Source organism: Netta rufina, assembly GCF_964035555.1.
Source record: "Netta rufina genome assembly, chromosome: 3".
Lineage (NCBI taxonomy): Eukaryota > Metazoa > Chordata > Aves > Anseriformes > Anatidae > Netta > Netta rufina.
The window spans coordinates 80,742,785-80,755,755 of NC_140125.1; the positions used below are offsets into that span (position 1 = coordinate 80,742,785).

Here is a 12,971-nt window from a genome sequence, read left to right on the forward strand (position 1 = left end):
CTGCCCGCCGCCCTCGCCCCCACCACCAGCAGCAGGTAGGCGAGCGTGGGCTTGGGTGTGGGGTGAGCCTGTGGGGCTGGGACGGCCGCAGGCAGCAGGATGGATGGGCAGCAGGCAGCTTCCCTCGTCCTTGGCTTTGCTGCCCCTCTGCCGGGGTAAAGGGGAAGAGGAGCCGCCCTGCTATGGCTGCATGGGCCTCACTGGTGCTTGGGCAGGTGCAGCCCTTTCATCGTGCTGGTGGAAAATGTCTTCTGAACAAGCTTTGTGCTTATGCTGCCTTGTGCTGTCTTACACTGCTGTGTGCACACTTGTTGCGCAGGGCTGTTGGCATACTTCAAGCCTCAGAGTCTAAAATAGCATTTAAGTATGAGGTACTGGTGATGAAATGGTGTTGAACCAGTATTTGCCGTGGTCATAACGATGCAGTAGCAGTGAATATATTCTCAGCCTTGATAGCAGCTCGTCACACAAGTGCTCATATCCAGCAGCTGAATTGTGTGGTAATCATGGAGAAAAGCATGGGAGCGGCTCCGTATTGATACGGTATCATGTACGTTATTCTTCCAGAGTTCCTGAAGGATTACTAAACCTGCTGTACTTGAAGTGTTGCCTGCCTTGCAATGCCTAGTAATTAATAGATAAATCAGTGTCTTGTTCCTGTTGGTAGCTTCAGTCTACACTTCTTTCGAGTCTATTCGGAAACATGTTGATAATGAAACATGTTGATAACAAATGATACACAAAAACCAATGACAATCTCTGCTGTTTCCTCTTTAGATGACAATCAAAACAAAACCAATGAAAAGAAAGAGAAGAAGATGGTTTCTCAGAAACCCCTTGGTACTGTAGAATATACTGTAAGTATTACTGTGTGGTTTGCTCACGTCTGCTTTTTGAAAGCGGAGTTATTGAGATTGACAGTGAGCCAGTGACACAAAACAGAAAGCAGGGAATGAATGCTAACTGATAATGTTTGCTTGTATGTCAGGAGGGTTTGTTCCAATTACTGTTGTGTGGGGGGAGCCGGGCTCACATCCAGAGCTGCTGTTCAGCCCAGGTGCTCTGCCTCTCCCTCACAGCTGCCAGTCCTGTTTTTACTTCTGCAACATGACCCTTTAATAGAATAATCAGTTTTGTTATTCTGAAAAATACTTCCACAGTGTTTCTCAGGGATTGCAAGCCTCTGCTTGGTCCTGAGATGACTGTGTGACCTTTCTCTAATCTGGAGCACTGAGAAAACATACTGCTGCCACTACAGCTCAGAGGACTGGCTCTGTACAGAAGGCCCCTGTGTTGTTCAGGGACCCTGGATAGAAGTTGCACCCAACCCTCCCACACCCAATGTGCCTGTAGAAGGCCAGTATTCTAGCTGGGAACAGAACAAGTGTCTGACTTCATGGGACTGCTGAAGGGATCATGAACTTTCCAGTGTGTGTCCCTTTTCCCCACTTGCCATACCACATCTGATTAAGGTGCTGCTGCTTTAAAGTTTATGACAAAATGAGAGGGATATTTGTAACTCATCTACCATTTTATCTACTGAATAGTGTGAGAGAATATTTTTTTTTCTTTGTATTGACATTGGCTTATCACATAAGCTGTTAAACAGGGGGTGTGTTGGATCATCAAATCTATTCCGTGCAAACAGTCTGCTAGATGGTTATAGTTCAGCTGTTATGCTGTATGTGATCACCACAATATTTTAAGCTTTAAATTTTTCTTCAGGCTGGAAATCAGGACACCATAAACAGCATAGCATTAAAATTTAACATCACCCCAAACAAGCTTGTGGAACTCAATAAGCTTTTCACGCAGACAATTGTTCCAGGCCAGGTAAACCTTTTTGTATTCTATTCCTGAAACATGATTATTTGCTATGTATTTAGAGGTTTTTTACTGCTTTCACATATCTTTTGGGTACGTGGATGCAAGGATAATGGATGGTAATCTAAATCTCCTCAAAGGTCAACTTAAGAGATCATTACATGGAGGTGTGTGGGGGGCAGTTTTGTAATTGCCATATCTGACTTCTGTTACTTATTTGCTGTCAATAAAGCTTGAGCTCTGAAGCTCAAGAGGGGAATGGAGCTGATGTAAGAGAGTAAAATTCTTGGAAAACTTACGTGAATTTTCTCTATAATACATTAAAGAATTAGAGAATTAGATACAGTAATTGAAATGGCTCTTTGCCATTATTTTGGAGATGAGTCAGTTTTGGAGACTGGTTTTAGGGGAGTCACGTAATGGAAATGGAAATATGAAGGCTGACACCTGGTTCATGAAGAGCAGATCTCTATTCCTGCTTTACAGACATGAAACTGAAGTGTCCTGCTTTGCACGTAGGAAAACGGAGGCACAGAGATAGCATTAGCAAGCAGACAAAAGCTAAATTGCTTTACATTTCTCAGCATGCTTAGTTTAAAACTAAACTTCAAAATTTTTTAGCTTTAGAAATATCTTCCTTTGCTCCAACATTTGCAACAAATGAGTATGTTTTTATTTGGGGTGGAGGACCAAAGCCATACTGCAATTCTCAAATTGTGAGAGAATGTAGAAATTCAAAGGATTACATTTTTACGTACACTTGTGTTAGTGTAAAGCTTTTCTTCTCTTTTAAATGCAGTGCATGTTGCTAAAATGCTGGGTCATATGAAGACTATTTTCTTAAATTTGGAGGTACGAGTATGTTTTCTGAAACAGGCAGCCTCGAGTGATGTGTTATGAATTTCTAGCACTAAAAATCCCAAATCTTCCACAATGACCTTCTTTTTGGGCTAGAGTTTGCCATTACAAGTTAACTGCTAATAGTCATTTTACAGTTACTAATTTTGTAGCTGTGGTAGTTGCAAGAGAAATTGGTATTGCAGCTTGGGGGGGGGGGGGGAGAAGGGTCTCCTTGTGTGGAAAATGTGTTATTTTCTTGCCTGTTCTGGGGGGAAAAAAAAACAAACACATAGAAATAGATTCTGTAATTAGACCTGCACATACCCCACCATCACCATTAATGAAGATGGATTCTAGAATAAGTAGTAGTTAAGGACTGCGTTGCAATCACAAGCAATCAATATTGGTTTGTCTTTCTAGTAGAAAGTAGTATTTGTAGCAAATAACTTTTTAAAAACTTTTTCCTAACGTTTTGACATGTTTTTGTATTTAGATTCTCTTTGTGCCAGAAACAAGTGCTGCCAGGCTGTCATCTTTCAGTCCTGGTGCTCCCGTTTCTCCTTCATCATCAGATGCTGAATACGATAAACTCCCTGTAAGTCAAACGCTGTTTCACTGATCTTGTGCTCACAAAACTATTTCTGATTCTGAAGCTGAGATTCAGGCCTGTGTAAATAGATTGGTTTTGAAGTTGCACTTCAGGCCTCATGTATAGTGCTGAGTAACATTAATTTTAATTTGTTGTACTACAAGTATTTCTACCACTTAAAATAATCCAAATCAAGGGTTCTGTCTGAGCAGAGAAGCCCCATAAAAGATCAGTTGGGCCCAGAGTATATCAGAGCAATTGGAAATAGTGTAGTGTGTGGTTTCTAAAGAATAGAAAGTTAGAACTGAAGAAGTATTTACTTTTTCACCATGGAGATTTCTATGCTTTTTGTGCAGGTTTTTTTCTGCTGCTCTTCAGCCCTGATCCTGCATGGGGATGCCTTAGCATGGGAATATTAGTTTGTCTGAGCAGCCAGTATGTTTCTAGCAAGTGTACTATGGTTGTACCCAAGACTGCTGGATTTAATCTTTGTGAAACGCACTGACATAGTTCAACTTTCATTTTACTCAGAAGAGTGGTTGTAGGTAGCATTTTCAGGGAGTTTAGCTGCCCATCTGCTGATATCAAAGCAGTTAGACATTTCAAATCCATAACTAATTAAGAGAGAGAATGGAGAGAAGCCTGGAGTGAATTACTGGATTTAACCTTAGTACTACTCCTCTGTGCCACCTGCATGGGAATCAACACCAGTGCCAGTGAGGCCGCACTGTGTGTGGATGGGGCAGCAGGACTGGCCCTCTCTTAATGAGACTACCTCACTGAAATACTGTGAGCTGCATGCAGAGCTTGACATTTCTGAATTTCTTGCCTGTTATTTGTATGGAGGGATTTTTTGTAATGTTATGAGGTTTTTCTTCCTTAGAGCATACTGTGTTAAATGTACATACGTACCTACGCATTCATGGCCATCATTTTTCTTCCTTAACCAACTACCTTCTTTTTTGCTTAAACTTGCTTTTTTAGTTGCCCAAAGTCTAGAAGTAGATTGTTCTGGTTCTGTTGCTTTGCACTGAGCTTTTTCTTGTTTAAGGATGCTGATTTGGCAAGAAAGGCCTTCAAACCAGTTGAGAGAGTCCTGTCTTCCACCTCCGAAGAGGATGAGCCCGTGGTTGTCAAATTTTTAAAAATGAATTGTCGTTACTTCACAGATGGTAAGGTAGGTGGAACTTCGGCTTTTTCGGCATTGTCTAAGATACTTTAAAAGCAAAATCTGTGTGGATAACGTGAGAAATGAGCACTGTGGGAGCCAGGCGTATTCTGTGTTTGTAAAGAACATGAATGTTGTGGCTTTATCTGTCACTGCTATGTTTATTGCTGCCATGGTGACATGCAGTATGATTTTGGTTTTTATTTTTTTAATGTTACGATAACTGCTTTATGGAGGAACAGCTCTTCTAACCACCTTCATTCCCTTACCATGACTTAACCAGAAATATCTGCTTCAGAGTTTGTTTGACACAGAAAACTGCACTTCAGAGTTCAGACAATTCAGGATTAGTTGTCTAGTTGCATCAAGTTGTGCAACAGCTTTATAAGATGAACACATCCCTATCTATTTCATTTATGGCTTTAAGCTAAAAATTAACTCATTTAACTCTTTCCAGATTGTTTCCAAATATGTTCGTATTAGTTGTGCATTTTCTAATGAATGTCACACAAGAAACTCCAAGATATAAATATTGCATGAGAAGACCTTTTCTTTCTTTTCCTTAGAAGCATTCTTGTGACATACATGTTCCCGGTAGGAATGCAACCTTAAATTTTACAGCAGCAGTTTTAGAAGTGAAGGCACAAACACTTATGCAGTATCTTGACCCTATTCTCTTCTCAAGGTTGCAATACTTCATGTTCTTGAACTGTCTGCTTTCATATACCTGCTCTTCAACACGTGTTCTCTTGTTGACTCTGTTTTTAGTTAGATGTCTGCATGTTTGGGCTTTTTTGTTCTCTGGAATGTATAGCAATGGACATACTAACCACTGTGGTTTAAAGATATATTTTCCACCTTAATCCTGTGAATTCCATACGATGGATGTGTTTAGAGTTTTTGGTTTATTTTTGCACATGGAATGGATGAGGACAGCATTGAACTGCTTTGCGATTTCCATAGACTCTTATTTTGTAGGAAGTAATGGAGGGGCTACTTGATGCCTTGCATGTAGGTTAGGGCAACACGATTGCTTTGTTACATGCTGCTAGAGGTAGAGAATGCAGATTGCCTTTTTTTTTTTTTTTTTTTTTCTTTTTTGCTCCAGGGCTGAAAAAGTAATTTGTTTGCAGTCAAAGCAGTGGAATGTGGGACACCATCTTTGTCAGTGTAACTAGAATCCCTTGTTGCCTTGCTTCCTGAAGTGAGTGGGGGGCAGTACAGCCTACTGGTGTGTTGCTCATCTGGACAGATAGAGTACATACCTGGGGAAGAAGCTTCTGCACTTGATTTTGATTCTTTCATCCAAAGACAAATGTGTGTACCCCGTGTACTTGTCATGTAGGAGAAGCATATGGGGGAGACTTACAGACCCTGCTTTACAAGGGAGCAGGCACACATGCACTCATTTGCCAGTGCCAAGCCATCAACTTTGTCTCCCCAGTTAAAAACAAAACAAAAACAAACAAAACACACACACCAAACAAATAAACACAAACTGTGGTTCTTTACCTGCCTATTTGTTCATCTTCCCTGGCCTGCTTTGCAGATGACCTCGAATAATTGGTATTATGCACAGTGTTGGTCATTCCTGTTAAACTGTGGTTCCTATTTGTCATATGTGATGATTCGAGCACAGCACAAAAAGAGTTGGTCTGGTGAAGTTTGTAGCTTGTCTGGAAGAGAGGGTGCGGGACCAAAACAATAGAAATCTCCTTTGTAAACCTTGAAATATGGTCAGATGTCACAGGTTAAATGATGGCTGATGCAGTCTTTTATTGAGTAGATGGCTAGATCATGTTTCTGTGAATTAAATGCATCTTCTACAGCTGTGCAAAATATGCTTGAATCAGAGGTACCAACCAGGAAAAACTGCTTCGTATTAGGTACTATATATAAAAGCTTTTTGTGTGTACCACTTGGAATTCCAAATCAAGAGGATTTTGAATTTAGCTTAGCATGATAACCTTGGCATTTCCATGACGAAGACTACCTTCAGGTATGCTAGTTGCGTATAAATTCATATATTGTGTGAGGGTGGCTGTATCTAGGATAAATTTGCTTGTTTGTTTTTTAAATCCACTACCCAATTTTGTCTGAGGTCGCTTATCAGTCTGCAGCTCTAGCTTGTAGCAGCCAACACTGAAAGCTGAGTAGTTCAGCTGTTCCTCCTTACTAGCCAGAAACTTGGATGTCTTTTTCTTTACTGTCCTTACAATGTCTGACTTGATGCAATTGGAAAAAATGTTTTGTTACTAAGCATTGTGTGATGGAGATTTGAAAAGGCAGGTGAGAGTTTGGTGGTTTTATTTTTTATTTTTAGTCTAGTAGCTTAAATGCTAATAAGTTAATTGCATGTGATATGTTAACTCTTTCCTTCTTCTGTTGCAGGGTGTAGTTGGAGGAGTGATGATAGTAACTCCAAATAACATCATGTTTGACCCGCATAAATCTGATCCTCTGGTGATTGAGAATGGCTGTGAAGAATATGGATTAATCTGCCCCATGGAGGAGGTTGTCTCTATAGCTCTCTACAATGACATCTCTCACATGAAGATTAAAGATGCATTGCCATCGTAAGGAGTGTTCTTGTGTTCTTTCCTGAACTTATGTTTACATATTTTCCCTGAGGGTCATGGATATGGAGGGACGTGGTGGGGAAAGGGCTTTAATCACTGAATGCAGTAGAATATAAGAAATCAGGGGATGAAAATGCCAACTAAGGAATGATTCAGTGGAATGATGTTGTTCTTTTGCTTAATGCTTAGAGGAATTCGGTGTCAGAGAGAAATGGGTCATGAATATGGGAATTGCAGTGCAAAGGAGACCAGTAAAAAAAAATAAAAAAATACCAATGACAAGCCTTGGTTGGGCTCTTGTACTATCTGGTCTCTAATGTTATTGCAGTGGAAGTGAAGGCGGTTTCTTCTGAATGCATTTGCTGTTTCCAGGACCATTCTGAGAGTATTATTTAAAACCTTTGAAGATAAGACCATAACTGCTGTCTTCACGACTTACAAAAATATCATTTTGTAGAATACTTCCAATTCAGAACCAGAGAAGCTTTGGTAGTTAGAATTTGTAATATTTAATGGTCTTGGGGAGTGGGAGAGAGCTTAGTTTTATTTAAGTGTAGCATGAGTATGTTTAAGTGTAGTGTAAGCTTAATTTGTTCTAAGCAAGATGGAAACTCATCTACTTTGCACCATTTTCTTATTTCAAGAAAAATATTCTAGATACTTGTGTTACGCTCGTCACTGGAGTGTCTAGTAACTTGTCAGTAACTCCTAAGTGTTGAAAGTCTTGCATTCTTATTCACCTCAGACTTTTCAGCAGTAAGAAGGAGCTTACACAGTTTGCTGTGTGCTGTTAAGTTTTTAAGAATTTTCCTTTTAAAAATGTTTCATGATTATCTTGCATTAAAAATAAATCTTTGTGGAAGTCTGCATTAAGTAGTAGGTTTTAGTGTTGGATAAAAGCAAAAGGAAAAAAGATGTGTTGACAGTTACCACTTTGCAGTAAACATGTTTAAACAGGGTACAGCTTCTCTCTGATTTGCTTTCTTCTCAAAAATGCATTTTTACTGACTAGGAAGGCATGAAAAAAACATTGAACTACCAATCAGTATAGCCTGACACGTTGTCAGGTGTGGGAAGTAACAATATTAATGTGATATGAATTAAATTCCAGCAGCTAAATACATGTCCCGTGTTTTCTTTTGGTCACTGAACTTCTGATGACTTGCACATTCTTATGACATCTGTACCATTTCTTCACCTGTGTCTCATAGTCTGTAAAGTAATTTACTCGTTTTATTTTGGTATTATCCTTTCCACATTTTCCTGTTTTCTTTAAAGTCATTTATTTCCACTGATGTATGTTTCTTTTGGAGAAAGTAATTTTGAGTTGAGTTTCAGACTTTAAGTTGCTATATTATTCATTTTTTTTTCCATTTTTTTTGTTTCCATTTTGTTTTTAACATCCTATGTACATCCGCCATTTCCCCTGGCAGTGACATACCAAAGGATCTTTGTCCTCTGTACAGGCCAGGAGAATGGGAAGACCTTTCCTCTGAGAAAGATATCAATCCTTTCAGCAAATTCAAATCCCTTAGCAAGGAAAGGAGGCAACAGAATGGGGATTCATCCATTGTGCCAGGTGCCAAACAGATAAAACCTTCAGATAAGGAAAAGTCTGCTGATTTTGAAGTTCTTCAGTCATCTGAGAGTACAGGTTCAATCAAATCAAAGTCACTGGAGTTTGCCAACAATATCACTGCCACTGAGCATTTGGAAAAGTTTGCTGTGGATCCACACACCAAGGAGCCTTCTGGAGAAAAAAACGTTTCAGACATCAGAACCAAAGACAACTCCCTTTTGGGAGGAGGAGGGGATGATTTTGTAGAACTGGAAAAGACATCATCTCGTGTGGATAGAGGGTTGGACAGGAAAATCTCAGTAATGGAAGGCTTGCTGGCTGACCCCAAGGACTTGGGGAGAACTAAGCAGCAGGTAACCAAACCCACTACAGAAGTCCAGGAGCACTTGACTGTTGATTCCTTGGAAAAAAAGGACAGTGTTGAACCTAAAGCTGACTTAGACTTAGAGCTGTGTGAAAAGCAAGATGTTATTCCAGAAGTAAACAAATGTGTCAGTTCCCCGACAGGTAAGGTGGAGACTGCATTGGACACTAAGAAAGAGCTAGAGAAAGATAAACTTATTGAATTTTACCTCAATAAAGATGGGAATGGGTCTCAGTCATCTGAAGACTTACACAAGGCTGAAATCCAGAAAGGTGAAAACAATAAAGCAATTGGCATAGACCTTACACTTAGCTGTTCAAAGTCCCAAGCTAATGAAGTCCATACAGTTAAAAGTATGGAGCTTGATTCCTGCTGCATTGAGAGGAAAGCACCTTCATTAGAAATCAGCTCAGCAGCAGCAGAGGAAAAGGATCTGAAAGAGTCTGTGGACTCTTCATTAGTACCAGCTGTAGACAAGACCTGTCAAGAAACACAGTTAGACAATCAATCAGAGATCAGACTGTGGCTGCTGCAGAAAATTCAAGTGCCAATTGAAGGTAGGTCTCTGGTTATCCTTGTTTCCTCTGAGACTTGGACAGCATTATGACGGTAACCTTTTGAATTGATATCCTTCTGCTCTGAATTTCCTCTTTCGATGTATAGTACTGGTCTTTTTTGTTGTTTTTAATCTTGTATATTATAATTTAATATATATATATTTATATTTACAAGGAAAAAAACACACCTTTAAACTCCCTAAACTTCTAGTTTAATAAGTAGCTTGCATGCTCTCTCCGTATTCAGTGATCACTGTTTATATAAACTTCACCTCATATAAACCTCACTGCTGGTTACCGGCTTTAAGAAGGACAATAAAATGTCACCCAGCTGGCATATTGACAGGGACGCGTCATGACATAGGAAGTGTCACTCTGTATTCATAACTTTTTTCTTCAGTGATGTCGGTCAGCGTATTTCTGATAGAATCCATCACGGTGTGCGTAGCAGCGCTTTGCTGTGAAGCAGCTCCTTTAGTATTCTTGTCACCGCCTCCTTCTGGTGTCTTTGATGCTACGGAAATGCCTAAAGAAGTGGTAAATAGGAGTATATGTAGAGTCTTCTGCAGATAGTTTAGTTTTGATTAGTCATTGATTTATTGTAAATAAAATTCAGGAAGTTACTGGAAAGCATGTAACAACGTGAAATCTCACTTCAGGTAGCACATTCACATACTGCTGTTTCTGCTACCACCCGGGACATGTGAGCACTAGTCCTTCCCAGAGCATTAGCCTAGTGAGCTTAATGGGCAAACCCCTGATCCACATCAGGTGGTGGAGGGCAATTAGAGTGGAGATCTTCATTTTAAAAACACTTTTTCTTAACATAATTTTACCTTTCTTTTGGAAGGGTTTAGGTCTTGCTAGTTGCGTTTGTTGATTGGTCTCATTGGAAAACAATAGCAAAACCAGAAGATGGCTGTATGTGTACTCCTATAACTTCTGTAGCAAATTCAGTGCGATTGAGGTTATGTTTTAATAAACATTTTTTCTGTCAAACTGGCAATTTAAGGTACTTAAACCAATCTTATGCTTTACCCTGTACAGACAAAAGGTGTTGGTATAGCTGTTTGACTACAGTATAGGAGCTGATTGGGCTTGGTGTGTGCTCACAGTCGCTCTTTAGCTGGGTCAGTTTCCTGGACCCGCTCCTACACTGAGTAGGAATGAAGGGACAGCAGTGGCATTACCCTTTGCCGTGGGGGTTTGTTGAGCTGGCTGTGATGACCGAGGTAGTCAAGGTCTTCCCTTCTGCTGTCCCCCTTCCTTGCCTGCTTCATGTTGCTGTTTGCACCCAGCCCGATCGTCTTAGTGATCTGAGTTACAGTGCTATTGTGTACACTGCTGTACAGCTGAGGGGGGATACAGCCGTGATGAAATGGGAATACATAGCCACAGTTTAGACTGAGCAAGGATTTCTTAAATCATTTTTGCTATTTAATGACATCAGGTTTAATTCCGTGTATGATAATTCGAGTCTTCTGTGCCAGTATTTTATCAGTTGCCATAGTTGTACTGTCCTGTAAACAGTCCGTTTCTTCTGTCTCTTGTTCAGATATGCTTCCTTCAAAAGAGGAGAAGAGCAAAACTCCTCCAATGTTTCTGTGCATTAAAGTAGGCAAACCCATGAGAAAGTCCTTTGTGTCTCAGAGCACCACCATGTCTCAACAGTACAGTAAAAAGATAAAGCAACCAGAGTACTGGTTTGCTGTTCCTCGGGAAAGGTAAGCTACAGCACTTAATTTTGTAAACGTGTAGTGCTTTCTAGAGCTGAGTGTGTCTTCCCCTGTGTGGTCCGAGGTGTCACATGCAAAAAGGATGCTGAGATGAGGAGAGGGTTGCCCTCGTTTTATTGCATGCCAGAGAAAAAGGAATGTTTGTTGCTGGTCCAGTTACAGTTTCCAGAGGGAAGGAAGAAGTCAGTAAGTGTCACACAGAAGACGAAAAGGATGATACACCTGTTGCTAGCTTATGGTAAAAGCACTGGGGAATCATCACGGTTTTGGCCATGGTGTAGGAGGTGAGGGAAAGGTAAAGCAGTTGCAGAAGTCCCAGGGAATCCACGAAGGTGCCAGTGTTAAAAACGGGTACCTCACGTGAGCAAAGGACAAGAAGTGGAAAAGGGAGACTCTTCTAACTGAATGGGTGTGGCTGCTTCTGACTTCGTGCACATGAAAACAAACAAAAAAAACCCACACATCCCTTTGTGATAAAAATCCACTTAAATGGTCTGTGCCCTTATGTATATATGTATAAAGAGTAGTACTATAGGAAAAAAAAAAAAAAAAAATAAGGCCTGTAATTTTTCCACATAAATCACCCAGGATTTTTCCCTGGCTGTGAGGAATCACATCCCTGGTCTTTCTCTTGCTAGAAGGCAGCAAGAGCAACTCTCATCTCTGCTGATGAACCAAAATAGGGAAATTAGTGATAACACTTCCAGTGAATAGATACTAAGAAGAAAGAATCTGAATCTGTGATAAATTTCAGTGGTGTGTCTTTAAGATGCAGTTAGTTTATATCTTTTCACATATTTTTTCAGAGTATTTAATTTTATTTTCAAACTTGTAGTATATGCGTTAAGTTAGTGTTTATTTCATATATTTTAGAAACAAATGTTTTAAGCAGACCAGTAGCGTGGAAGTTGCTGACACGGGAGGAGGGGGAGAGGTTTAATCCAGCTGGAATGTGGCCATCGGGAGTGTAGCTGGAGGTAGCTTTTGGTTTGTGTGTTATCTGCTGAACCCGGTCCTTGGCTTCTCAGGGATTGCAAAAGTGTGGGTTCAGAAAATTCTGGCTTGGCGTGCGAGTAAAGGCTTCAAGGGGTTAGAGCGATGCTGCAACACAACGCAAGGTCGCTTATTGCTTTGGAGATAGCGTGCCTGGTGTTGAATAAAGCTACTGGGACTGAGACTGTCTCTGATCATTGTTCCGTGTAACAGCTGAATCTGCTAAAGAAAGTGGGAAAGTAGCTTCTGTACGTCTTGTTTTAAAAGCAGAAAATTTATTCTTAGTGGGGGGATCACACTAATACACAAACTTATGCATTGACAATTGGTTTATACTTCAGTTTTTAGAACAGTAAAATTAATTTCTGAAGTGAGCTATTGCAGTGTTTGGTCATGTTTGTTGACAAGGCAAATCTTGGCCATCCCATCTGCTGTTTGGATCTTTATCAAAATAGTGGTGAATGTTGCAAGATTGGGTCATTCCGGTGCTGTTCACACACGCCTGTTTAAATAACACGTAGGTGTGTAAAAGGTTGCACAGAACCTGGGGCAAAAATTAAACTTGAGACCCACTCCATCATTTTAATGCAAGATATTTGCCCAATAAGTCAGTGTTTTCTTTAAAGCGTCAGACGTGTGAAAGCAAACGGTGTAGTTTCCTGCTCACTGATGGAATTATTTGTTACCAGTATTACAAAGTATGTGATTACTGGTTTTGCATCTTGAGAGGGTCACGGACAAT

The 12,971-nt window shown here is 40.2% G+C and overlaps 1 protein-coding gene across 1 annotated transcript in view; it reads left to right on the plus strand.

Moving 5' to 3' along the window:
* NCOA7 (nuclear receptor coactivator 7) overlaps window positions 1-12,971 on the plus strand; it is an 82,720-nt gene that overhangs the window by 54,174 nt on the left and 15,575 nt on the right. Inside the window, exons 4-10 of the mRNA XM_084284993.1 lie at window positions 778-857; window positions 1,726-1,833; window positions 3,158-3,259; window positions 4,305-4,430; window positions 6,813-6,997; window positions 8,434-9,500; window positions 11,056-11,224. Coding sequence (XP_084141119.1) covers window positions 778-857; window positions 1,726-1,833; window positions 3,158-3,259; window positions 4,305-4,430; window positions 6,813-6,997; window positions 8,434-9,500; window positions 11,056-11,224 — 1,837 coding nt within the window. The remainder of the gene's footprint in view (window positions 1-777; window positions 858-1,725; window positions 1,834-3,157; window positions 3,260-4,304; window positions 4,431-6,812; window positions 6,998-8,433; window positions 9,501-11,055; window positions 11,225-12,971) is intronic.